The 25,449-nt window shown below is 28.7% G+C and overlaps 1 protein-coding gene across 1 annotated transcript in view; it reads left to right on the forward strand.

Annotated features, from left to right (window-relative positions):
- The first annotated feature begins 13,646 nt into the window (after positions 1-13,646).
- Positions 13,647-25,449, forward strand: part of LOC100197122 (double-strand-break repair protein rad21 homolog) — a 47,238-nt gene continuing 35,435 nt past the window's right edge. The window contains exons 1-2 of the mRNA XM_065795944.1: positions 13,647-14,010; positions 14,301-14,716. Coding sequence (XP_065652016.1) covers positions 14,346-14,716 — 371 coding nt within the window. The 5' untranslated portion in view covers positions 13,647-14,010; positions 14,301-14,345. The remainder of the gene's footprint in view (positions 14,011-14,300; positions 14,717-25,449) is intronic.

A 25,449-nucleotide genomic window follows, 5' to 3' on the forward strand; every position in this document is an offset into this window, starting at 1 on the left:
AACCTTCTGTGGCAAATGTCCCCAAAAATTTTCAATTCTTTATCAACGTAATAGACATATTGGTCCATCCAATTTAGAGAATCTTTAGAATAATGAGAACTTGCTAAATCTGGCCAAAATAAATAGTTAAAGTCTCCATGATACTTGTAAATAAATGGAAGAAGTCGTTTTTCTAAACATTCATTAATATAGATTGATGAATTGATAGCTACAGCTTGGAAGTGCGAAACAATGGCTCGGACATACCACGTGAGATATGGCTATCCACATTAATAATTTTTTTGAAAATTTTTCTTTTCCTATAAAACGAACACTTTCTGGGAATGTCTTTTTGTTGTTTGTGTAGTACCCAGAATTTCCAGGCATGTTGTCCCCTGCAAAACAATAGTGTTTTTCGTCATCTAGGACTAGAAGCGATTTTGTGTTATAGAGTTGGTTAACTAGTTTCCTGCTTCTTTTCTTGGCCTTTATTTGTTGTTCTATAGTGCATTTTGGAGTCTTTTCACGTTTTCTATATTTAATATTCATTTTTTTTAACTGACAACCAATTGTCGATTGATTTACATCGAATTTAATACCTATTTTTCTCTGACTGACCCCTTTTCGATTGTTGACAAGTCTCGTTAATTCGGCTTTCTTTTCTCTAGTCCAGGATGTCGGATGACCAGAGTGCTTTCTATCAGAAAACGATTGAACAGTCTCAAGTCTTTTTAGGTTATCATATATTGTACTTCGAGCAAATCCTTCCTTTTCAAAATGATTTACGATTTTTTTTTTTTTTTTTTTATATTAGGTTATTTTGTCCGATAACTTTTTTTTTTATATTAGGTTATATTGTCCGATAACTTCCGCATCACCCGTTATATGTATATATATATATATATATATATATATATATATATATATATATATATATATATATGATATAAATGATTTTTTTTTACTATGCCGTTCGCTACATTAAGCCAGACAAAGTTATTTTGTTCAGAAGTGGTAAAAAGTAAGCGTTACGACCAATTGAAAAGGAATGGGGAAATTTACATTTATTGATGACAAAATGGATGCTTCAATGTATTGTGAAATTTTCAAAGCCAACTTGCAACCATATTTATTTTAGGGTAATATGAGTACCTTGGTAGTATGAGAATACTTAAAAATTTACATTAGGGAAATATGAGCACCTCGGTAATATGAGCATACTTAAAGATTTCTTAGATGTAAGAAGTGAAGTTAAAGTTGCTTTGTATTTTTCGAATCGTCTTTATGTGTTGATAACAGGAATCAGTACAATTAGCGTAAATTTATAAACAGTAATTAGCGGCTATAATCTAATTAAAACGCTGTTAAATTTTTTGCGTTGTTAAAATAATATCATCACGCATGAATAAATCTGCGGCGCGAAATTTTGGTGCGAAAGTAAAAAAATTTTGTGTAATAAAGCATGGTCAAATTACCCAGTATTTTTTATTAAAATTACCTAGCTTAAAGTCCTAAAATAGCAGTAGTTTTAATTGCTTTTTAAATAAAAACAAAACATAGTAAACAATACTAAATATTTTTCTGTAATTTAAATTCAAAAAATTTGAATTTTTATCGTTTAAAGGTTTGAGTTAATAATAAAGGTCTGCGTCTCGTTATTTTTTTTAATCGAGACGAGACCAGACGATCATAAATGCTTTGTCCCGATTAGCGATAAAAATTGAGACAATTTTCAGTCGAATTCCGGGACAATACCGAGACGAGATGTCCCGGACAAAATAGGAGCTTCACAATTTCCCGGAATTTACGTCTTTTTAAAGGGACATAACGAGACATAACGAGACATACTAGTTAATCCTTAATGTGAAGTTTAGTATTCTGCTGGGGGGCTCGGCCATTACAACTGTTTTGGCTACTTTATCGTAATTAAATTATTTACCGAGACTTAACAAGACAAATAAAAATTGAAATGAAAATTTACATGTGTTTCATTTATTTTATTTGTAATGTTGTACTGTAATGCGCATTAACTAAATTTTATTGGCAATAAATAAAAGTTTTTAACTACAAACTTTGTCAAGCAGTTCATTCACTTGTGTCACTAGTTGAAGATACTTTGGATGGTCCAGCAAAAGGAGCTGGAGCAGAATCCCTTGAACTGGTGATAAGTGTTGTAATACCTGGTACATGAGATGTTGTAGCAGTAGAGATTCTAGAGGAGGTCGTACTTACTCGTGGCATCGGCTGACTTTGCAGTCTTGGATTAAGCTGAATCTTAACCACATCATCAGATTCAACAACATTGGCTTGATCACTCTCTGAAGACAACAAATATGGAAGGAAATTTACAAAAATTTTTTAAACTGAGCAAAATTTCAGTTTGAAAAATATTTAAAAGTTCAAAGTTAAAACAAAAAAACATAGAAACAATAAATGGAAGTGGCAAAATTTAAGATTTTACTAAAGGCAAAGAAAAAGTTAAGATCTCTCTTTAGAATATTAGTGAATGCCCTACCAGGATCTTGTTCATCTTCTGAGGTTATTTTCCAGGACATGATTTGAACAAAGTCATAGTTCTGTTGGGTATATAGCAACTATTCAATATTTTCCGGCTGAAGCTTGGTCCTTTTGTGTGTGACTATGTTTCCTCTTGCAGAGAAGGCCCTTTCAAAAGTGGCCGAAGATGCTGGAATTGCCAGGTAACGCCGTGTTGCTTCAGCCAAAAGAGGTAAAGTCATTTCAGGTTTTTTCCAAAACCCAAGAACATTTTCCTGGGCTTCTTTCCTTGGCCAGGGATGCATATTCTTGTAGACATCCCATTCCTTGGCAATGTCGGACTTTTCCGAAATTGCTGTGTGTTGAGAATGAAATTCAATCACGTCTTAAGCCAACAAATCTGTTTCCTCCTCCAAGTTTGCAGTGGCCTTGAATTGATCCATGATTTTGTTGAGCCATTCATGATGATTGGTGTGGTTTTCAATCAAGTACTTGTAGGTTTTATCATAGGTTTCAAATGTTTTGAATGCCACACCCTTGTAGTAAGGATTAAGGAGATGACCAACACCAAGAAACATGGTATGAGCGCCAGCATGGGGAAACCTTTTATCAAGCTTGGCTGAAAAAATTCTTAAAAAAGATTTGCTTGTGTCTGACAAATCATCCTTAACCAATTCAACCCTGTTAATGTGGTGCTGCAAATTATGGAGACCACCAACAACGATGTGTAGAGTCGGTTTTTTATCTGCACTAAGTCTCTCAAATGTCTTTGCCAACAGTTTGAGATTAGATAACAGTTCCTCAAAGATTTTAAACTCCGATTCAGAGGGCACAAGAGATGCAACATCTGCTGGGTATATGCCTGGCCTTGCTTTAATTGCCAAAAGAGGTTCTTTTATGTCAAAGACACTCTCACACACATGTATTTAGAATTCCAGCGAGTGTTGTTGGCAGTGATGAACTTTTTGTAGACCAACTCTGTTACATTTTCCTTTGAATCGGTTTCCATGGCAAGACGAATATCTCTGTTCATAGCTGCAATTTCGGTCTTGATTCTTTCATTCGCCAAATGACTCTTGTGCGTCTTTTCTGCTAGCCTTTGAGCATAAGTGATTGCATGGTCTACTGTTGTGGTGGCATTGACAGTGTCCTTGATGGCCAAATTCAAGGTATGGTCCACACAAAGCAAAGACTCGTCAATAAAGGTGCACTTTGGAATAACAGTTTTGACATTGGCAGCATTGTCATGAGTTAAGACAACTGAAACAGTTCCTGATGCAGGTAGATTGGCAACAACCCTAAAAAAGTAACAAAAAATTACAGCAAACTGATATGTCTAGTATTGTCACAGTATGGTAATTTATGTCTAATACAAACACTAAAATAACTGACTTTCCTTTTCACTGATTATAAACGTGCATAATGGCGAGATCAGGCATATCACTTTGACTGTTAACACAATTAACTTAACTCATGTAAAAAAGTCCATTTTGTAATTTAACTTACTTGTCGATCTTTTTGGCAATGTTGTCTGCTGTGTGCCTCTTGTTCAGGGTCCACTCCTTGTCAATGTAAAGAACAGACAATGATTGGTATAAATCAAAGTTCCTTGAAGTCCAAATGTCCGTGCTCAGAGCCATTCCCGGACTTTCCAGTAAATCAGTTTCCAAAACTTTATCCACAGCCGTCTTGACATTGTCATACAACAAAGGCAGCTTGTATCTAGAATAAGTTGTGCAGTCTTGATTTTCAGCTTTGGATCTAAGTAGTGCATAAACTCCTTGAAAGGTCTTGCCTCAAGAAAGCTGAATCGAAGATTTATCCTTGCCAGAAGTTTCATAATTTCCAAGTCACCTCAAAGTTGCTTTGGATCTCTGGATTTGTACTTCAGACACTGACTTAGTCTTGCCTGGCTTGACTTGTGCTCAATAAGACAATCTGGCATGGAAAGTCGTCTTTTCTTAATGGAGCGGTTGAGAAGTAGAGAAGATTTTTCGCCTGGAAAAAATCTTAAAATAGTATAGTATTGCTAAGTCTCGTTATGCTGAGGTAAAAAAAAAATTTGTGTGGCACTGATTGCTAATTTATTAATTTGGGGTATAAATTGAGTATTAACTTATTAAAATAAGTCATAAAAAGAGGTTTTTTCTTTAGTGATTAAAAAGACAATACACAAAAACGTTTATTTCAATAATGAGTTTAAAAAAACCATTACAATATCTTTTTAAAATAAAATTGCTACAAGCAACTTCATTTTACACTTTTAACTCATTTCTTTGTGGCTCATTAGTCTCATCTTCATTATAGACATTTTCAAGTTCGTCCAAGGCCAAATCAGAATCACTCTTGTGGACGGCTTTATGTTTCTCCAGCTCTTTAAACTCACGAGGATGGGCACGAAGTAGGTGCTTACGCATGCCTGATGTGTTACCATCATTGACCTTGTAAATTTTGCCACAAAGTTTGCACCGACCATTAGCCTAGCTTATACCACGGTCTTCATGGGTTTCGTCTATTTTTTGCTCCTCATAAAGTTTCTAGATATGACCTTTGCATCGTGGCATTGATTGACAATTTGACTTTGACTATACTAAGACAGCGCCGGATGTAAAAGTCTCACTAAAAATTTAAAGAACAAATTAAAATCCAGGAGCTATATGTTGACGTGCTCACTATCCAGAGAGTACTGGTATAGCCTTGCCATTTCCCGAAAAATGAAACTATGTTACGCGGGTCTTAAAAAGTTAGGACAATTCAACTAACGACAGTTCAACTTTATTAACTAATTTAGTAATTCACTAAATTAACAAAATTATTATTTTTTTTATTAAAATATGCATAACATTCAAAATTGGTATGTCTTATATCATTTGATGTCTATGTTTTTCTTGTATTATCAAAAAATATCAAAAATTATAACCTGCACAGATGGTCTAAGAAAGTGCACAGATGGTCCAAAAAAGACACTTAAATGCTTTTAGCATTAAATTTCACTAATATATAAAAAGAGTTATAATATATAAGTTTAAACTTTTTGGTTATTGAAAAACTTTTGTAATTTCTATTGTTTTTGTTGTGAATGATTAGCATTTTTTTAACAGTAAATTTATTCTGCCAGCCATACGTCGCGAAGTCTGACCCTTAATGTTACTGCCAAGTTGTCTTAGCAGCCAAATGTAACCAAATCTGCCCAACTGCCCATTAATAATCTAGGATTTAACTTGTTAATCCTTAATCTACGCGTTCGGAATGTCTCGTTTGTCTCGAATCGTTGTGACATGTCTTGTTTTGTCACGTATCTTAATAGAATGTCTCGTATCGTTATGCCACGCCTCGAATCGTTATGGCATGGTTATGGCATTAATATATATCATTGAAAAAGATAGATATAAATATCTATGTCTCAATGATATATATTAACTAGATGTCTAACTTCAAAAAAATTCCGTAAGAAAAAGTGAAGCAAGTTTTTAAAGTTTTTAAACCCGCTTTATTTAAACTCTCAAACAGCTAAAGACATTCATAATTGAGCCAGCTTTCTAACGCTTTTTTAAAACTCTTTGAACGCGTGATAAAACTAGAATCAACAAAATCTGAAAATGACGAAAACATTAAAAATCTGAAGACAGAAATAAATAAAGCAGCTGAGTCAAGCAAGTCTATCAGTGACTGGTCGCATATTGTCAAACAGGGTATACAAAAAAAGAAGCCTACAGAGCAGCTGATGGTAACAAATGTAGCTATTAATGAGTTAGACGAAAGAAAAAGAAGAGCAAAAAATGTCATTATTTATGGAGTGGCGGAATCAACTAAAGAAAGCATAGAAATGAAATTAAAAGAAGACAAGTCAAAAATAAATGAAATTTTTAAGCTCATAAATCAAGAGAATGTAATACCAAAATTTGTTAGACGGCTGAGATCTAAAACTAATAAACCAGGTCCAATTCTTGTTGAATTAGTTGAGGATATTCTTCGCAACACAATATTAGCATCAGCTAAAAAATTGAGAAGTAATGTCGCACATAAAGATATTTATCTTAGTCCAGATTTGACTAAGGCTCAGAGACTCCAAGATTTTAACCTCATAAATGAAAGAAATAAAATGAATCAAGCAAGACTGGACAATGATTTCTTTTGGTATGGCATCCGTGGCAATAAGATCATCAAATTCAAAAAGAAATCAGATCAATAATTGTATACATAATTCAGTTTCAGATTGCAATGAAATTAAAAAGCTGTCATGTTCATACCTAAATGCTACCTCTCTCGATAACAAGTTAAATGAGTTTAAAGTGGTAATTGAACAATACAAACCAAATGTAATTTCTGTGACTGATACATGGTTTAAAAGTGATTCAGTTGTAAACATTGAAGGTGACCATCTGTACAGAAAAGACAGATCAGACGGATGAAAAGGCGGTGTTTGTTTATATATAGACAATTCATTAGACTCCTTTGAACTAAATGATGCTGTTCTAAATCCCTGTAAACTTGAACAAGTGTGGGCAGCTGTTTATTTTGATAACGACAAGTATTTACTTGGATGCATCTACAGGCCAAATGATTTTTTGGATATAGCAGAATTTGATGTGGTTTTTGGCCTGGCACGCAAATATATAGACAAAAATAAGTTCAAAGATTTACTTATCATGGGGCGACTTCAATTTCCCATCAATCAACTGGTCAAATGGCTGTGTTGATGCAATTTCAAATGAGAATGGAATTTATTATAAATTTACAGATATTTTAAATGATAATTTTCTTTATCAGCGTATTAACATACCAACTTTCCAGCTGTCAGATGAACAACTTGGGAGTATCTTAGATTTAATCTTCATAACTCAGTTAGCGAGTGTTAACGAAATAGATTCAAAATTCGTTCTGGGAAATATAACCAGAGGCCATCTTATAATATGTTTCAGTTTCATCTTGTCTAATAAAGCAATCCGTGACAATAAAAGTAAGCAAAGATTTATGTTTGCTAATTCTAATTTTGAACTAATATCTGATCTAATTTCAAATGTTGACTGGATACAATGCTTCAGTAAAAAAAACGTACAAGAAATGTTTGATGAACTGATTTTTTATACTGAGGTGGCATGTAATCATTTCACTCCAATTAAAAAGACATTTAACTCTTTAAAAATTAGACCAGCCTGGGTTAATGCTTGGTTAAAGTTTCTTATTAGAAGCAAACAAAATTTAAGATATAGAAACTGCTCTTGTAAATGGAAAGACCGTGTTTTGAAATCTAAATACAAAATGATTTGCAAAAATGTAGCAGATGAGATTAAAAAAGTGAGACAAAGCTTTGAGTTTAATCTTGTAAAAAGAGCCATCAAGAATACAAAGCTTCTCTACAGCTACACGAACAATCAACAAGCAGTCCAAGATACTATAAAAGCATTAAAGGGAGAAAATGGTATAACCACTCAAAATTCAAAAGATATTGTTGATATCTTAAACAAAAATTTTCAAGCTGCATTTTTAAAAGAAGATGATGGTCCACTGTCTTCTTTTGATTTAAGAACTACTGAAATATTCATTATGACAAATGAAGATTTTACATATGAAGATGTCTATCTAAGATTAAAAAACTTAAAAGATAACAAATCAAGTGGTGTTGATAATTTACATTCAGCTATTTTAAAGAACTGTGCATCAGCCTTTGCTATTCCGCTTACGTATAGTTTTAACGAATCGTTTAAAACCAGCAAACTGCCAGTGCAATTTAAATCAGCAAATATCACTCCTCTGTACAAAAAAGGCGAAAAAAACTTTAGCAGGAAACTACCGACCGGTATCACTCACCTCAAGTGCATGTAAAATAATGGAAGTTATAATCAGATGTAAACTTGACTCGTTTCTATATAAGTTCAAACTAATAGTCAAGCAACAGCACGGTTTTGTTAAAAATAAATCATGCTTTACGAATCTACTTGAAACACTTGATTTTATTTCAACCGCCTTAGAGAATGGTAGACCTGTTGATGTTATCTTTTTGGATTTTGCCAGGGCATTTGACACAGTGCCACAAAAAGTTGCTTAAACTTACAGCTTATGGAATATCTGGTCTGACAATACAATGGATTGAAGTATTTTTAAAAGAAAGAAAACAAAGAGTTGTGATAGGCGAAATGTATCCTCTTGGGCAGAAATTACCAGTGCTGTGCCACAAGGGTCAGTAATTGGATCACTCTTGTTTGTACTATTTATAAACGATTTGCCTGAAACTCTAAAAAATCTAACCAAGCTGTATGCAGATGACACCAAAATTTTGAATGAAATGCTTACCTGTGCATCAACTCTTTCTTTGCAATCAGATCTTGATTTAGCTTTTAAGTGGACTCAAGACTGGCTTGTGAAACTTAATATTTCAAAATGTATGGTCATGCACTTTGGCCGGAATAACAAAAAATTTATATTAATATTATATTAATGATCAAAAGTTAAACATAACAGAATCTGAAAGTGATCTTGGAGTAATCTTTTCAAGCAATCTGAAATGGATCAATCATGTTATAAAATGCGCAGGCAAAGCCAACCAAATGTTGGGTCGTATTAGAAAATGCTTAGATATTAGACTGCTGAGAATACTTTATGCTTCTTCTGTGCGGTCACTGTTAGAGTTTGCAGTACAAGTTTGGTCACCTATTCGAAAGGGAGAAATTGAGTTATTAGAAAGAGTCCAACATCGTGCAACTCGATTAATACCATCATTTAAAATAATCAACTATGAGTATCGTCTAAAAGCTCTTGACTTGACTATCTTGACAATAAGGAGGCACGGAGGAGATATGATTCAACTTTTTAAATTCTTCAACGGTTTTAACGATTTGGAAACAATCAAAAAAATTAGTATTCAACAAACTCAAACGAGAGGTCACAGCTTTAAATATGTCAAAGAAATCACTAAGCAAGCCTGTCGTGAAAACGTTTTATTTAATAGATCGGCTAATTTGTGCAATAGCTTGCCAAGCGATTTGGTTAAAGCACAATCAGTTAACAGTTTTAAAGCAGGTTTTGATTGCTGGATGAGCAGCAATCAAGCAAATCGGCTGTCATAGTGTGTTAATACCACACTCACTGGCTCACACCAGTTACAGCAATTCTCAATACTAATACTAACTCATTTCTATTACTCCATTCATCTCAATTTAGACATTTTGTTGTCATAAGCAGTGCTAATTAAGTGCTGATTAAGCACGATGCAAATATTTTTATATGGCCAAAAATAATCGTAAAATTTTTAGCTTGATAGCATGAGTACTTTTTAAGCAACGGTTGTTTTACTTTTTTTTTTTGTTATGGAATATCAATTGTATTTAAACTTTATTTTGAATTAATTAATTTTCTTTTTTATAATAAAAATTTTATAAGAAAAAAAAAAAGTAATCAAGGGCTAATTAAACATAAAGTTTAGTAATTATAAAAGTTTGACACAATTAACTCTAAACTTTCAGGAGTACTTAACTAGGGCTTCGTGCACTTTTGTGTAAAACGGATTATTATTTTTAAAGATAAAAAGATATTCAATATCTTTAAAAAGCAGTAAAATGGAATACCCAACAAATACAAAAACTTAAAATTAAAATTAGATTTTCATTGAAACCCCAGACAACACAACAGGGAACATTTCCTGGAAATTTCAATTCAAAATATTTATTAAAAGGTGAGAAATGGTGTTTTATGTGTTGCAAAGTATCAGGTAATTAAGTAATTAAAAAAATAAAACACAAGAAAAATCCACTTAAAGATTTTGTAATAAAAAAAATCATAAAATTGTTATCATTCTAAAAACCACTAGAAAGCATGATGTCCCTTCTTCATTTTCTTAACCTATAAATTCTTTTTTTTCATAACTTTCATCAACCTTAGTTATGATTATATTCCGGGGGGTCACACACACCCCGTAAAATTGTCTCTGTTACTAATTTTGCTACGCGTTATTTTTTATATAAAAGATGCAAAAATACTTGAAATGAAAATAATCTTTAAGCAAGCAGGTAAATAAACATATTAGTTTGTAAACTTAAATTTACACTAAAGTTTTTTTGAGCACTGGTAAAATAAGATTAAAGCAGGACGTTTTTAAAACCCTAATTTCAAAAACATGACTGAAAGTTAAAAAACTAATCCTTTGGTTATGGTGGTTGCTAGGCAAGTCTGAGAAACTATAGTGCATTAAAACACGATTATTTAAAAAACAAAACTAATTTTTTTTTTTGGGGTATTAAGTTACTTCCCGAAGTCCTTACAGTCTTATATTATATTATTATAGAGCACTGCAAAAGAGCATTTAACCAATTCAAAACTATAACGGTAGTTTACCGTTTTTTTTGCTTGACATTTCTCTGTATAAGTTAATAACATGATCTGAAGGTACCAAAAGCATATTGAGCAAACCTATATTTGTAGATATACGCGAGTTTTTTCTTGTCTAATGCTCGCGGAATCGACAAAAAATTTTATTGTAGGCTTCTTGAAACTCTTCTTATAGCTATCCGATTGGAAGAAGATGAAGGCATGTTTTTATAATTTCTGTGCTATGTATAAGTATTTTGTGCACAGTAACAGGCATATAGTACCACGGGTATAGATTAAGATAAAGAATTTTGGTTTCAGTACAAAGCTTTTCAAATTCATAATAATTAATATCATAGCCAGAGAAAAGTGTTCTTAATAAAATACTGAAATTTTTAATGAAATTGACATCCAAACCTGTAATCTCACCACTCAACTCTGACTTCATAAAAAAACTTCAAGCTGTGTTCCTATCATTTGTATTTCCTAAACCATGTTTTAGTTTGTCTAATATAAAACCCATATGGTTTTTAAATTTTTGTTTGACATCTTCTGAACGTTTTTGGAAACTAGATTTATTTTCATCTCTTCTAGCTTGCCACTTTTTTATATCTAAAAGATAGCTAATGTGTAACATGCACTCAAAAAAACGAATCCTCGCATGCAAAGTAGACTGACCAAAACTATAATGTTCTTTTTTAGCAACTAAGTCTTTTAGTTAATCATTCATCATTTTGGGAGTCGCATAAATTATTTAACATTTTTGTAGGGAACTTGAGTCAGTTAAAGCATTGCAAATTTTTATATCTATCATTGAGAGAACTACGTTGTATTTAACAGGAATTTGAGATTCGCCAAGTCTTATAGATGTTGGAATAAGTTGAGATTAAAAATTGGTTAGTTTCTGTTGTAGAAAATACATTTGTTTTGTTTTGAAGTAATAAACTTAATTGGTCGGCAAAAAAGTGTGGTTGAAGATTGCGGATTTGTCTCAACGGAACAAATAAAAATACAAACAGAAACTCATCAGTAGCATCAGAGTTTGTAAATAACTGTTTATAAGTGCTGTGACCGGAGCTCCTATCACATTGCCATTTGCTAATTAAATGGCGCAGTAAAAGTATGATTTTTAAGAATTTCACATTGGGCTTTAATTAGACGTTTAGTAGTTTTATTAAGTATGACTTGTAGGCTAATTTTGGCACGTGTTTCTGTAACAGAAATATGTTTATCTAATGGATAAAATAACTTTTTTGACTTAGACTATAATAAGATGGAAATTCTTTATGACCTGTTTTTAAAGACCAAAGAATTTAAATTATTTATAATGATTTTTTTTTGTGATTTTAAACGTTTACTGATTAAAGTAGCTTGGTTTCTCTGCCCCGACGCACGATATGCAACTTCAGCAGCTGCGGTCGTCTCAGTTGCACTTTGCAGTTTTATTAAGTCTTCAACCTTCCCTTTTTTGATTTTTAAGAACGAGAAATTTATTTTTCAAAGATTTTGGGTTATTGAAGAAATCAATAACCCAAAATCTTTGTAAAATAAAGTCCAATTAATAAGAATTTCTTTCTTCTTGATTATACTTCCGCCTTTCTTTAAATAATTCCATTTTTGAAAAAGAGCGCACATGACCTGAAAAAAATTAAATAGCAAAATAATGTGGATTGAGGTGGTGAAATTTTTTACATCGAAGTACACCTTAGGATTTTAACTATACACTGTTAAAAGTTTGTGGATACATGTGGATACAAAAAGTTGCATAAGTTGAAAAGTTAAAAGCAAAAAAAGATTTGACAATTTTAACGCAGTTTTTCAAATCATATTCTAATACATAATGCTTGTCTTTTGAATAAAATATTTAATGTATTTAATTAGTACTTACCTTCTAAAGTAAAATCCATCACTGCAATAAAATGATTCTTTTCTTTAAATTTTGTTAAATGGTATTCAAACGCTGTAAATTTGTAACTAAATTTTTTCGAAAAATGATATTACATTTGAACGACTTTTTTATTATTACTAATTGCTCTAGAATGTTTTTTAAAATTAACACCGTAAGTTATTTCCCTTACGGGACTGTAATTGTGAAATATTATTAATTAGTTGATTTCTTGAACTGACTTTTTATCAACTTAGCTTATATAAAGCGATACACAGTGCTACGCCAGTGGGGATCTGCTACCTTAGATTTTACAAGAGTCACTGAGATTCACTGAGATAAGTTAATTACTGAGATAAGATATTAACTGAGAAAAGTTTTTTTTTTTTTAATAAAACTAACAAACACGGGCTTTTATATAAAACTAACAAATACGACAAGTTTAATCTTTAGCCAAGTTATTTTTTGCGCGTTTATATCAGATGTATACTATTAAACAACTGTTAGCTATTTAACATTTGGATCCGTTGTTCTTTTATATATATATATATATATATATATATATATATATATATATATATATATATATATATATATATATATATATATATATATATATATATATATATATATATATATATATATACATATATATATATATATATATATATATATATATATATATATATATATATATATATATATATATATATATATATATATATATATATATATATATATATAAGGGGTCATCCATCGAGGACGTCACGCCAAGTTTAATTAATTGCAAGAAGTCTGAGAATGTTGGCTCTCGTGTGCAGAGAGATTTTTAGAGTAATATAGCGCTTTAGTTCATTAAAATCTCCGCGGAAGGGAGCCAATAAACTTCTACTTCTCGTTAGTATTTAAATTCTGAATGACGTTCTTTATCGACGACCCCTAAACTAAAAATCTTCTCTTGTAATTGTTTGTAACATTTGCCGACTGCTAATTCAGATCCAATTTGTCGTTGGCAGTTGGCAGACACATTCGAGAAAATTAGCCCGCCAACTTAACAAAACAACACAAATAGAAAAAAATTCGGAACACTAGTTTTAATAAAATATTAAGCAAATTGAAATAAAAAATGTCAACTTAGTAATGTATATCTTATACACATATATCTTCAAATTACTTAAAGTTTAAGTAGCCATTTATCTGGTGCTATCGAAAAATTATTCGAGATCACAAAATCCATACCAGAGATTATCATAGTTTTTTTTATAACAATTTAAGTAAACGTGAAATTTTATTCCAAAAGCCATTTCTTACAAGATAAAAAAAAATCAAATAAATAATATTTAGAGGTTAGTCTTAAATATACAACTTGTTCAACTATTTTAATAAGTTTAAAAAAAAAACTTTATACCGCATTTTTCAGTTAGATATTGCAATGACTTCATTGATGCAGATATTTAAGTATCTGTTAAAAGTACTATATATATACATATATATATATATATATATATATATATATATATATATATATATATATATATATATATATATATATATATATATATATATATATATATATATATATATATATATATATATATATATATAATTTATATATATATATATATTTTTTATTTAGGTTAGTGAAAAGACAAATTTAGTACCTTAAATCTATTCTCCAAAAATGTTTTATGCTCACTTAGCTTTAACTAAAAAAGGCAAGTTAGCAAAAGTATGGTTAGCTGCTCATTGGGAAAAAAAATTAAGTAAAGCACATGTGTTTGAAACAGATATTCAATCTACGGTAGCTAACATTATCTCTCCTGAGCAAAGAATTGCTCTACGTACCTCTAGTCACTTACTTTTAGGAATTGTAAGAATATACTATCGTAAAACAAAGTATTTGTTAGCTGATTGTACAGAAGCACTTATCAAAATTAAAATGTCATTTCGACCAGAGGCTGTTGATTTACCATTAGACAACCAAAAAGCTCCTGTTTCTGCAATTACTTTACCAGAGTTTCAAGAGTGGGATGCTATGATAGATAACTTAGGGTAAGTTTTCTTAGTGTATATATATATATATATATATATATATATATATATATATATATATATATATATATATATATATATATATATATATATATATATATATATGCTATGATAGATAACTTAGGGTAAGTTTTTTTCAGTGTATATATATATATATATATATATATATATATATATATATATATATATATATATATATATATATATATATATATATACACATTATCCATTTATTTAACTATAAATTATGAAAATTTATATCACCATAAAATATGAAAAGTTAAAAATTATATATTATAAATTTACATAAATAAGGTTAGGTGTCACTCAAATAGTAAAAACTAGTCAATAGAGTGACACCTAACAAAAACACAAAAAAACTAGTAAATAAAACAGAAATAATTTTGAAGAAAAGAAAAAAAAGAAAACTAACATAAAAATATAAAAGACGAAAAAGAGAGAAAAAGAAAAGAAATTAAAGCACTAAGAAATAATGATAATATTAGTAATAGCAATAATAATTATATGAATAAAAATAATTACAAATAATAACTATAATATGATAACTACAATAAAATTATAACTAATGATAAAAACTATGAGACTGTATATTAATTACCTCAACAATTTTCTGGCAATTTATACCACCCCCCTCCCCATTGTCAATAACTTGTCAAACTTCCAGAGACCCTCCTATAAAATAAAGTCAACATTTGATAACCTTTCCCATATTATTTTTCAATATTATTTTTTCAAAGTTATTGTTGGTTAGTCTAATGTACAAACAAAAAAGATTTATATAAGTACATGTTTTACATTATATTATTTAAATGTTTATACCAGGGGTAAAAAACCTGTAGCATATGGTTCTTTTGATATCAAGATGTAGCTCTTTAGCCCCATCAATAAATAATGATATAATATTGAAATAAAGATTTGGTAGATAATTTGAAAAAAGGTTTGAAATGGAGATGTTGGTAGTTCTTAAAAAGTTCAGTTTTTAAAGAACTACCAAGATCTTAAAAAATAATATTGTTACAAGTAAACATCTTGTATGTTTATTTAGTTCTGTATGTATTGGGTCTTTTTAAACCATGGTTTTTAAAAAGTAGGAATACAAATAGCTTTATTAAAATACTGAAGGTTGAGCGAGTATATAACACAGCTAACGCTGTCTAATTTTCTTTTTTTTAAGTAACTAAATTAAAAAAAAGAAAGTAACATAGTTTATAACTATGATAGAAATTATAGAATTAAATATAATAATTGCAAAATTATAACAATGACTATAAAACTATTACTATAATGGAATCACTATCATTATAAATAATATTAATAAGGCGTCTAAAACAAAAGATAAATTAATGATAAGAATAATAATAGTAAGTTAAAAAAAGGTAGTATAAAATAAAAATAATAATAGTTCTATTAATACAGTAGTATAATAAAGCAATAATAATAAAATTTAAAATTATATTCATTAGATATATAGTCAAATAGACATTTATAAATTATTTATAAGTAAATATTTACAATACTGATTCAAGGTGTTGATATATAATGCTCGTTTTAATGCAGAAATTGTTTTCAACAAAAATTAAAGATGAGTGTGTGTGTGTGTGTTTATATATATATATATATATATATATATATATATATATATATATATATATACATATACATATACATATACATATACATATACATATACATATATATATATATATATATATACACATATACATATACATATACATATATATATATATATATATATATATATATATATATATATATATATATATATATATATATATATATATATATATATATATATATATATATATATATATATAGGGCGTTTCCAAAAAATCACACACTAAAACTCGTATATGTTTTGTCTATTATTCTCATAATAATAAAGCTGGCGATCTCCAATTTGCTCTCATTTAATTCTGATCTATATAAATATTTTGTAAACAAAAAATGGTATACATTAATAATGTTAGCAAAGAATAAATTGAGTTTGAAGCAGAATCACGCACAGAACAGAAAAACTAAAATTTTAGTTACTAGATAAATAAACTTTATTTCATCACTTTTTTAAGACTATGATGGAAATCTTGTCTGGAGCACAAACTGTAAAAGTGTTCAATTGAGAATTAACTTAAGCATTAGAAGCCATAGTGATTTTAATGTTTAACAATGGGTTAATCTGTTTAACAGGCAGGAGGAGTGTGACCATTAGATTCAAGAGTTGAATTAGAGTAAGATTTTTTTGCAAAAAACTCTGCCTTATTCTGGGTAGAAGTAAAAAGTCAGACCCATGAATTAGAGATTAAATGTTAGACTTATTTTAGTTAATGACACTGTTGAAGACTTAACAAAAGTCTCTAGAACCTAACATCTGAAATAAGAAACAAGATTTAGTAAACATAGAACTTTAGTATTTATATGGTGTAGTCTTTGCCAAAATAGAAGATGATCGGATGAATGTGTGGTGTGACTCTAACACAACAAGAAAAGGAGGCATAGTCTTAGACAGATTTGAAAAAAGCGTCTTATTGGACAACGTTTGTTAGAGAAGAATAAAGTAATTTAGGAATCAGCATGTAGAGAGGTGGACGCTTCAGGAGAAAATGGTAGTGGTAAAAGTAAGAAAACTTGAAGAGAATGCCTTATATTTTATGAATGAGGTTAGTTTAAGAAAGAAAATGCTTTAGATTGTTTATATTAGAGAAACAGCATAAAAGAGGAAAGCTAAAGTCTGATGGTGATGATGATGACGATGGTGATGATGATGATGATGATCATGATCATGGTCATGATCATGATGATGATCATGATGATCATGATAATGATCATGATGATCATGATGGTAATGATGGTTATGATGATCATGTTGATCATAATGATGTATATATATATATATATATATATATGCATATATATACAAAATATAACATGAATTTTGAATTAAAAAAATATACTTTAGGATGTATAATTGTTTATGCAGCCCTGGTCATAAACCTGGCCCCGGCTCCAGCTATATATTATCAAACCCGGTCGTTTACTATATATATGTATATATATGTGTATATATATATATATACATATATATATATATATATATATATATATATATATATATATATTATATATATATTTAAATATATACATGTGTATATATATATATATATATATATATATATATATATATATATATATATATATATATATATATATATATATATATATATATATATATATATATATATATATATATATATATTAAATATTATACTCTAATATTTATATTTGCAGCATATATATTTAATTTGTTTATAAAAATGCTGAAAGTTAAGGTTACTTCTATTACACGAATGAAGACAAAAAGTATTGTGATGGTTTATATGACTGATCAAAGCACTATCAGACATGTTATTCAGTATCATTACTATCAGACAGGTTATTCAGTATCATTTCTACTTTATTTGTGAATTCAAATGTCTACTATATTATTAACTCTGCAAAATTAATGTAAAATTAATTTGGGCTACAGTAAACCTAGGTTTACTTCTGAAACTGACAACTTTATTAATAGACTTGCAACACTTTAAAAATAGAAAACATTTTTTATTTCATGGTGAAAGATATGTATAATATATCATATGTTTTATAATCAACACAGTTGCCTTTTAACTAAGTTACTTAGCAGGAAGATGTGTCAAGCATATGTATCATAGAAACACTTTTTCAATTCTAATGATGATACTTTTAATTGATTGAAAAATATTTCTTTAAAAATCATGTCTCTAGTCAAAATGATTTATATTGTAAAATTAATGTTTGTTTTGACCTTTAGATACAAATGTTTTTAAGTATAAAAGTTTTACTGTTAAAATCTTTAAACAGTTATTATAAATTTAGTTCAATTGTCATAAATGTAAAAAAATATGGTAAGTATTATTATAACTTAAAACATAAGTTTTCATACATTTTTGTGCACTTTTTAAGGTATTTTTTGGCATAATGTCAAAATCTTTAATATTGAATAGGAGAGAGTGGGTCACCATGAGAGAGTGGGTCACCATGATATACTTTTATTTTTAACTTCATAACAATTTTTTATTAACTTCTTTTTTTTTTTAGGGGATTGGTTTAATTTGTAGAATAAATTTTTACAAAATTAAATTTATTAATAACCAAAACATAACAGATTAAACTTGTGAGACTATTTAACACTTTCACTAGTGCAAGCCACTGATAGCAGCTTTGAATTTTTTAAATTTTGACTGCAAGCTGCTGGTAGCGGCTTTTGAGTATGCTTCACAATTTATTTTGTTTTGTACATAAATTTTCATTCTAGACATATATAATTTGTTTGTTCTTATGGTTTAATTAATTCTCTACATAATCAAAAACAAATAAGAGCCATATTGTGTAATTATAAAAACTTGACAAAGTTAAAAAATCTTAAGTAATCCTTGATAAAAAAAAATTTCTTTAAATTTAGTTCTAAAATAAGGCAGCATGTAAGGAACACTTTTAAACTTAATGTAAAAACTTAAAAATAAGGCAACACTGTAAAACTTAATTATTAGAAGTGTACTTAGCTTTAGTTACTATTTATAAAAAGTAATGGTTTAAACGCATTTCTTATTGTTTAGTGATGCGTGTTAAAAACTTATTTAATTGAAAAGTTCATTTGTTTAGCTTTCTATTGATATATAGTTTGTTTTGCTTTTAAAAAGGTTAACTATTCCAATTTAGTTGTCAATGTTATGCCATCCAAATTTTATTCAAAAAATAACTATTCCAATTAGTTGTCAATGTTATGCCATCCAAATTTTATTCAAAAAATGTGCGGTCGCTGCAAAAAGATTTTTGTTAAAATGCCTGGTAACGAAACAGTTTAAGTAAAATTAGAAATTTGTATTAAGGTACCCCATCCATATGGTATCTTGAATCTATGAGCATCATTAAAAAAGTAAATAAAAAGTATAAAACTTAGAGAAAAGGAGATATTTACTTAGTATAAAGGTCATATATCGATAAAATCAATTTATTTTCTAGATAATCTTTCAGAGTAGTGCTCCTTCACTATCCAACTTAAATACACAGAAACAAAGTGAGCAAAAACTTTGTTCAATAATATTTGTGGCAATTTGTACTTTACATACTTTCTTTTTTTCCTTTCAGCTGGAACACCATTAGATTTAATAAGTTGTTATGAAAGTTAAATACTCTTGATTGTGAAATGCCCAGAACTCCTATAAATCTTTTTTATTTTATTTTTGTAAATTTAACATAAAGCGGTAGTGGTGTAGTTTATTTTATTTTTGTATTTTTTTATTTTATTTTTGTAAATTTAAGATTATATGCAGTAGTGGTGTAGTTATAAAGCGCTCGCTTCATAAGCGAGAGGTTCCGAGTTTGATCCCCACCACGTCCCTGGTAGTACCGCGCTCAATTTGTTTCTCCGTGCAGCGGCCTTGTTCCTTAAGGTTCGTGTTTATAGATTTAAGAGAGGGTTATAACCACTATTAAGCAGCCTCCTCATCTGTAGTGGCCTTCTCGGCCTTGAGGAGGTGAATAAAAAAAAAATAAAAAAATTATTTTCATTATTATCATGTAAAGTCTAGAAATGTTTGAACATATGCTGTTTGTTTCTGGTAAAAATTTTGAGTCTCAAGAAAATATACAGATTGAGCAATTAATTTTAGCAGATTTTATTTATTTATTTTTTTTAAAAAAGTAAAAAATTGCTTCCGCTTTCAACAAGATAAGATGTGTTTATTTGCTTAAGAATAAAATTTTTATACTAAAATTAAACTTTAATTTATATTAAACTTATTTACTATGAAAAAAATAAATAAATTATATATTAATAAAATTGCAACAACAACAAAAAAAAAAAACACTGGGGCTTCTAGTCCTTGTGTAAATTACTAAAACTATCACAATTTAAACATTATAAATGATAGTTTAAAAAACATTAACAATAGTTTTATCACTATTAAACTATATGTTGAAACAAGGAAGACTTAGCTGTTCAGAATAATCTGATTTAGTACGAGAACAGCAAGAAACTATAAGAAATTAATGAAAAGATTTCTTTGAAACTAAACGACCAACAGTAAACAAATCTGCTAATTTTTGGTCCAAATTTTCAAAAAAAACCACATCCACAGAAATATCGCTTGTTGTAAACACAATTGCAAATTCAATAATATTAGAACAAGGAAATAAAAAAAGCGAGAAAATAATATCATAATTTTTGGAATTCCCGAATTGAGTAAAATTGATGAATCAGATATAATTAATGATGATAAATTAATGGTCAATGAAATATTTGATTATATTGGCAAAAGCAATGAAAAACTGATTAAATTAATTAGATTAAAAAAAAAAAAGAATCAAAAAATTCACCTCCAATTATTGCTGTACTTCCTGAAAACTGTGAATAAAGTTCTACTCTTGTCCAGGGAATTACAAAAAACTGTGAATGCAATAAAGTTCTACTCATGTCCAGGGAATTACAAAATAATGACAGCTATATAAATATTCATTTAAACCCGGATATGACACCAGCAGAAAGACTAATAAATTTTGAATTAAGAAATGAAAAAAAGAAAAGAAATCATCAGCCTTTAGAAAATGAACCCAAGTTGCCCTTTCGATTGTACATCAAGCGAACAAAATCCTTAAACTCAACATCAGCAAACCTATTAAATAATATTAACTCTTTTGGCACGGCATTTGAAGATTTCATTCACTGGTGTTCGATGACTCCTTGCCACTCTTTTTTCATAACAAACCAAGCTTTTTAAATGATTTGTTTTGAAAATTATGACATAATAATTTGCCAAGCAGAAATAGCTGCTTATTCAGAAATTTTATACATTTTAAATTCAAAATTTAAGCTTTGAAGTTTTTCCAAAATGGCTTAGCAAAAAAAATTTAATATTCTTCTTAATAAAGTTTTGGATTATGTGTTAGATAGCTATGATAATGAAAGTGGTTTGACTCATTTGTAAGTAGTATTAATAATGAAGAATAAGAGGTGTTGTTTGGAAGCAAAAACAAAACTGAAAAGTGTGCAAAACTTAACATAAAAAAAAGAAAATATTTTTTCCTAATGTAATGCACCTCAGTGCAACGTTGCCTTATACTGTACTCCAACAATAAAAACCTTTACAATACGGCATAGCTTAGATAAGTGTATAGAAATGGAAATGGTGGAAAAAGAAGCAATTTTTTAGGAGTTTTTAGAAATATTTCTATACTTTTGTATAGAAATATTTCTAAAAACTCCTAAAAAATTGCTTCTTTTTCCACCAATATAAATTTTAACACCATTATGGAGAAAAATTTTTTTAATATATTTGTTCAAAATTTTATAAGCTTTTTATTAATATATAACATTATATGCGTAGGATTTTTTTTTTAATATTTATGTTTTTGTAAGAATCTATAAAAAGTTGCTATTTTTCGGCCGTGCCGAAAGAATTAAACAAAAAATTTAATGGCTAACATAAAAAAAAATAATAAAAACTAATACTAATTTATACAAACATTAATTCGATTTTGAACAAACGCCAAGAACTAAATTTCATTGTTTAAAAACTTAAACCACATCTCATTTGTCTTACTGAAACTTTACCAAAAAGTTGCCGATCAACATGTCATGACCAAGAAATTACTATAGAAAATTACACAACACTTACAAATGACAATAATAAATCATGTCGAAGAGGTGTAGCAATATTTGTACATATATCATTAGAATTGTTATTGGTTAGCTTTGATACAATTTTGTCAGAATCAAAAAGTTGTGAGATTCAAACAAAAAAATTCTAAGCTACTGATAACAACATTCTATAGATCTCAAAATAACAATGAGAAAAATGATAATTTTATAAATCAACGCATAACTAATCTTTCTGAAAAATACACAACCATCCATATTGTTGGAGACTTCAACAACCCAGATATATCTTGATCTAAAAAAAAAGAAACCTGATAACTTGCTCATCAAAGTCTTTAAAATTCATTGATTTAATCCGCAATTGTTTTCTCACACAACATATATCTAAACCAACCCACTTCAGAAAGAACCAAATACTATTGATCTAATAATAACATCCATGGAAAATAAAATTTCACCAATAATCCACCTTGCTCCAATCAGAAAAAGTCATCACCACCTTTTATACTTTACCTTAATAATCAAATCAATTGATAAACTAATTACTACTACAACCACACTACTAATAAACACTTATTCTCTAAAGGAAACTATAATAATATTAATAAAGATCTGTCAACCTTAGTATTAAATCAAAATTAAATTAACTCAGAACAACTTTAGGATATATTCTACACAAACCTTAAAAATGCTGTTTAAAAAAAATGTTCCGAAATCCTCAATAAAAACTTTCATGATGGATAACCGCCCAAGTAGCAAAACAAACAAATTAAATATCAAGACTACATTCATAAATGGAATGGTAAAACATACTATGATTATTGGTGAGCACGTAACAGAACTAAAGCAGCTTGCAGAAATGCTTTAATAAATATTGAAAAAGAAATTGCTAAAAATGTCAGTAAAAATCCTTAAGCTTTTTTTTCATAAATAAAATCAAAAAAACTTATATAAATTCTCATTCCTGAAATAGTTCACAATAAGATAGTTGCCACGACTGATCTCAAAAAAGCTTTGCTTTCACAGTTACTTACTAGTAATTTCTCTGTTAATGATACATTGGTTGTTCCAAGTTTTAACTTATCTTCTGTTTGTCCCATTCAACTCTCTATTGATCTTGATCTATCTCCTCTTTCCGGTGATTTAAATGACTTTATAGTAAAAAGATGAGATTGAAAACATTCAATCTCATCTTCTTACTATAAAGTCATTTAAATCACCCGGCCCAGATGAGATACATCCCAAAATATTAAAAAAAACCAAATCCCTAAACATCTTTGTATTATTTATACTAAGGTATTTCATACTAGTACATTGCCACAAATCTGGAAGGATGCAAATATCATACCAATTTTCAAAAAAGGAGACAAGAAACTAATTACAAACTATAGGCCCATTAATTTAACATGCACCATAGTCAAATTATTTAAAAAAATAATACAAAAACGTATTTTTACTCATCTGTTAAAAAATAATCTGCTAACTCCTAGTCAACACGGTTTTTATCCAAGGTGCTCATTTGAAACAAATCTTCTTACTGTAATCAATATATGGGCACTTGATTTAGATAAAGGTCTCCCCATTGATAATGTTTACCTTGACTTTGAAAAAGCATGCAACAAAGTTTCGCATGAGTATCTTTTTTTGAAACTAAAAGCCTATGGAATTAATGGTCCGATTCTCTATTGGATAAGAAACTTTCTCACAAATTGAAGGCAAAGAGTAATGATAAATGGTATTGATTGGGTACCAGTAAAAAGTGGAGTTCCCCAAGGTTCTGTTCTCTCAGCTCTATTATTTATTATCTATGTTAATGATATTCCCAATATAATTACTTCAAATGCAGCACTTTTTGTTGGCGAAACAAAAATAATTTACCCTCTTACTAATTTGCATTCACACACCATACTTCAAAATGACATTGATAAATTAATATGACAACTATAAGATACAAACTAATCCGGGTAGATTTAATAAACCTCTATAAATGGCTAAACAACTGCTACAACTGTTAAACGATCTTTCCAAAAACAATTATAAATTTTATTACAAGAGGACATTTATTTAAAGTAGAAAAACCTTATTCTTGTCTAGTGACTCTCGTCAGGCAATTCTAGTTTCAGGATTAGGAACAGATAAACTTTTGGCAATTCCTAAAGTGGCACAAGGGACTGGTGAGCCTATAGCCAGAGCACAACAAATCAACAAATGTGCAAACAGTTGTTGATTTTTTTAACAAACGTTTGACAGAAAAATGAGCTTCACGTTTCTTTACTTTTACTTATGCAAATGTTGGCATTCGCCTAAAATTTTTAAAAACGAATGCATTACTTAAGCAATTTTTTTTCCAAAAAAGTGATAGTTTTTTATTCATTATAAAAAATACATATTTATAATAAAAAGCAATTAGTTACTAAAATTTAAAACGCAAATTTAAAACTAAATAACTAAAGAAAGTAATAATGTTTTAGCATGGTTTTTACATGCGTTTACAAAAGCATCCAAAATTTCAGTTAAAATGAATGCAAATTACATTTGCAATTAGTTTAAAAGAAACCATGCTAAAACATTGCTTTCTTCAAAAGCGTGCTTTTTTTAAAATTTTCTTATTATCGTTAATGTGAAGTAATGTTTGTTTGCTTATAAAAACTTTTTTTAAGTTTGGCTGAAATATATTTAATTTAATAGAATATATAGAACTATTATGTTTATTATAGTTTTACATATTTTTTTATAAGTAAATAAATTTAGCGAACTAAATTAAGAAAAATTCACTATTTTGTATTAATGGAAAACAGTTTACAGTCATAAGGTTATTGCATATTAGTTGTTTTTAATTAATTTGTGCGCACTTTGCAAAAGCGTGGAAAATTGTTTTGAATTAATTAAAAATTTGATAAAATTTGATAAGCATCTTTTATATATATAATAACTTATTAACTAAATAAAAGTTATTTGAAAAATAAAACTCCCTTATGATTTAATAAAAATTATTTGAATAGAAAAGCTAAAAATTTGAAGA

Source organism: Hydra vulgaris, chromosome 04 (assembly GCF_038396675.1).
Source record: "Hydra vulgaris chromosome 04, alternate assembly HydraT2T_AEP".
Lineage (NCBI taxonomy): Eukaryota > Metazoa > Cnidaria > Hydrozoa > Anthoathecata > Hydridae > Hydra > Hydra vulgaris.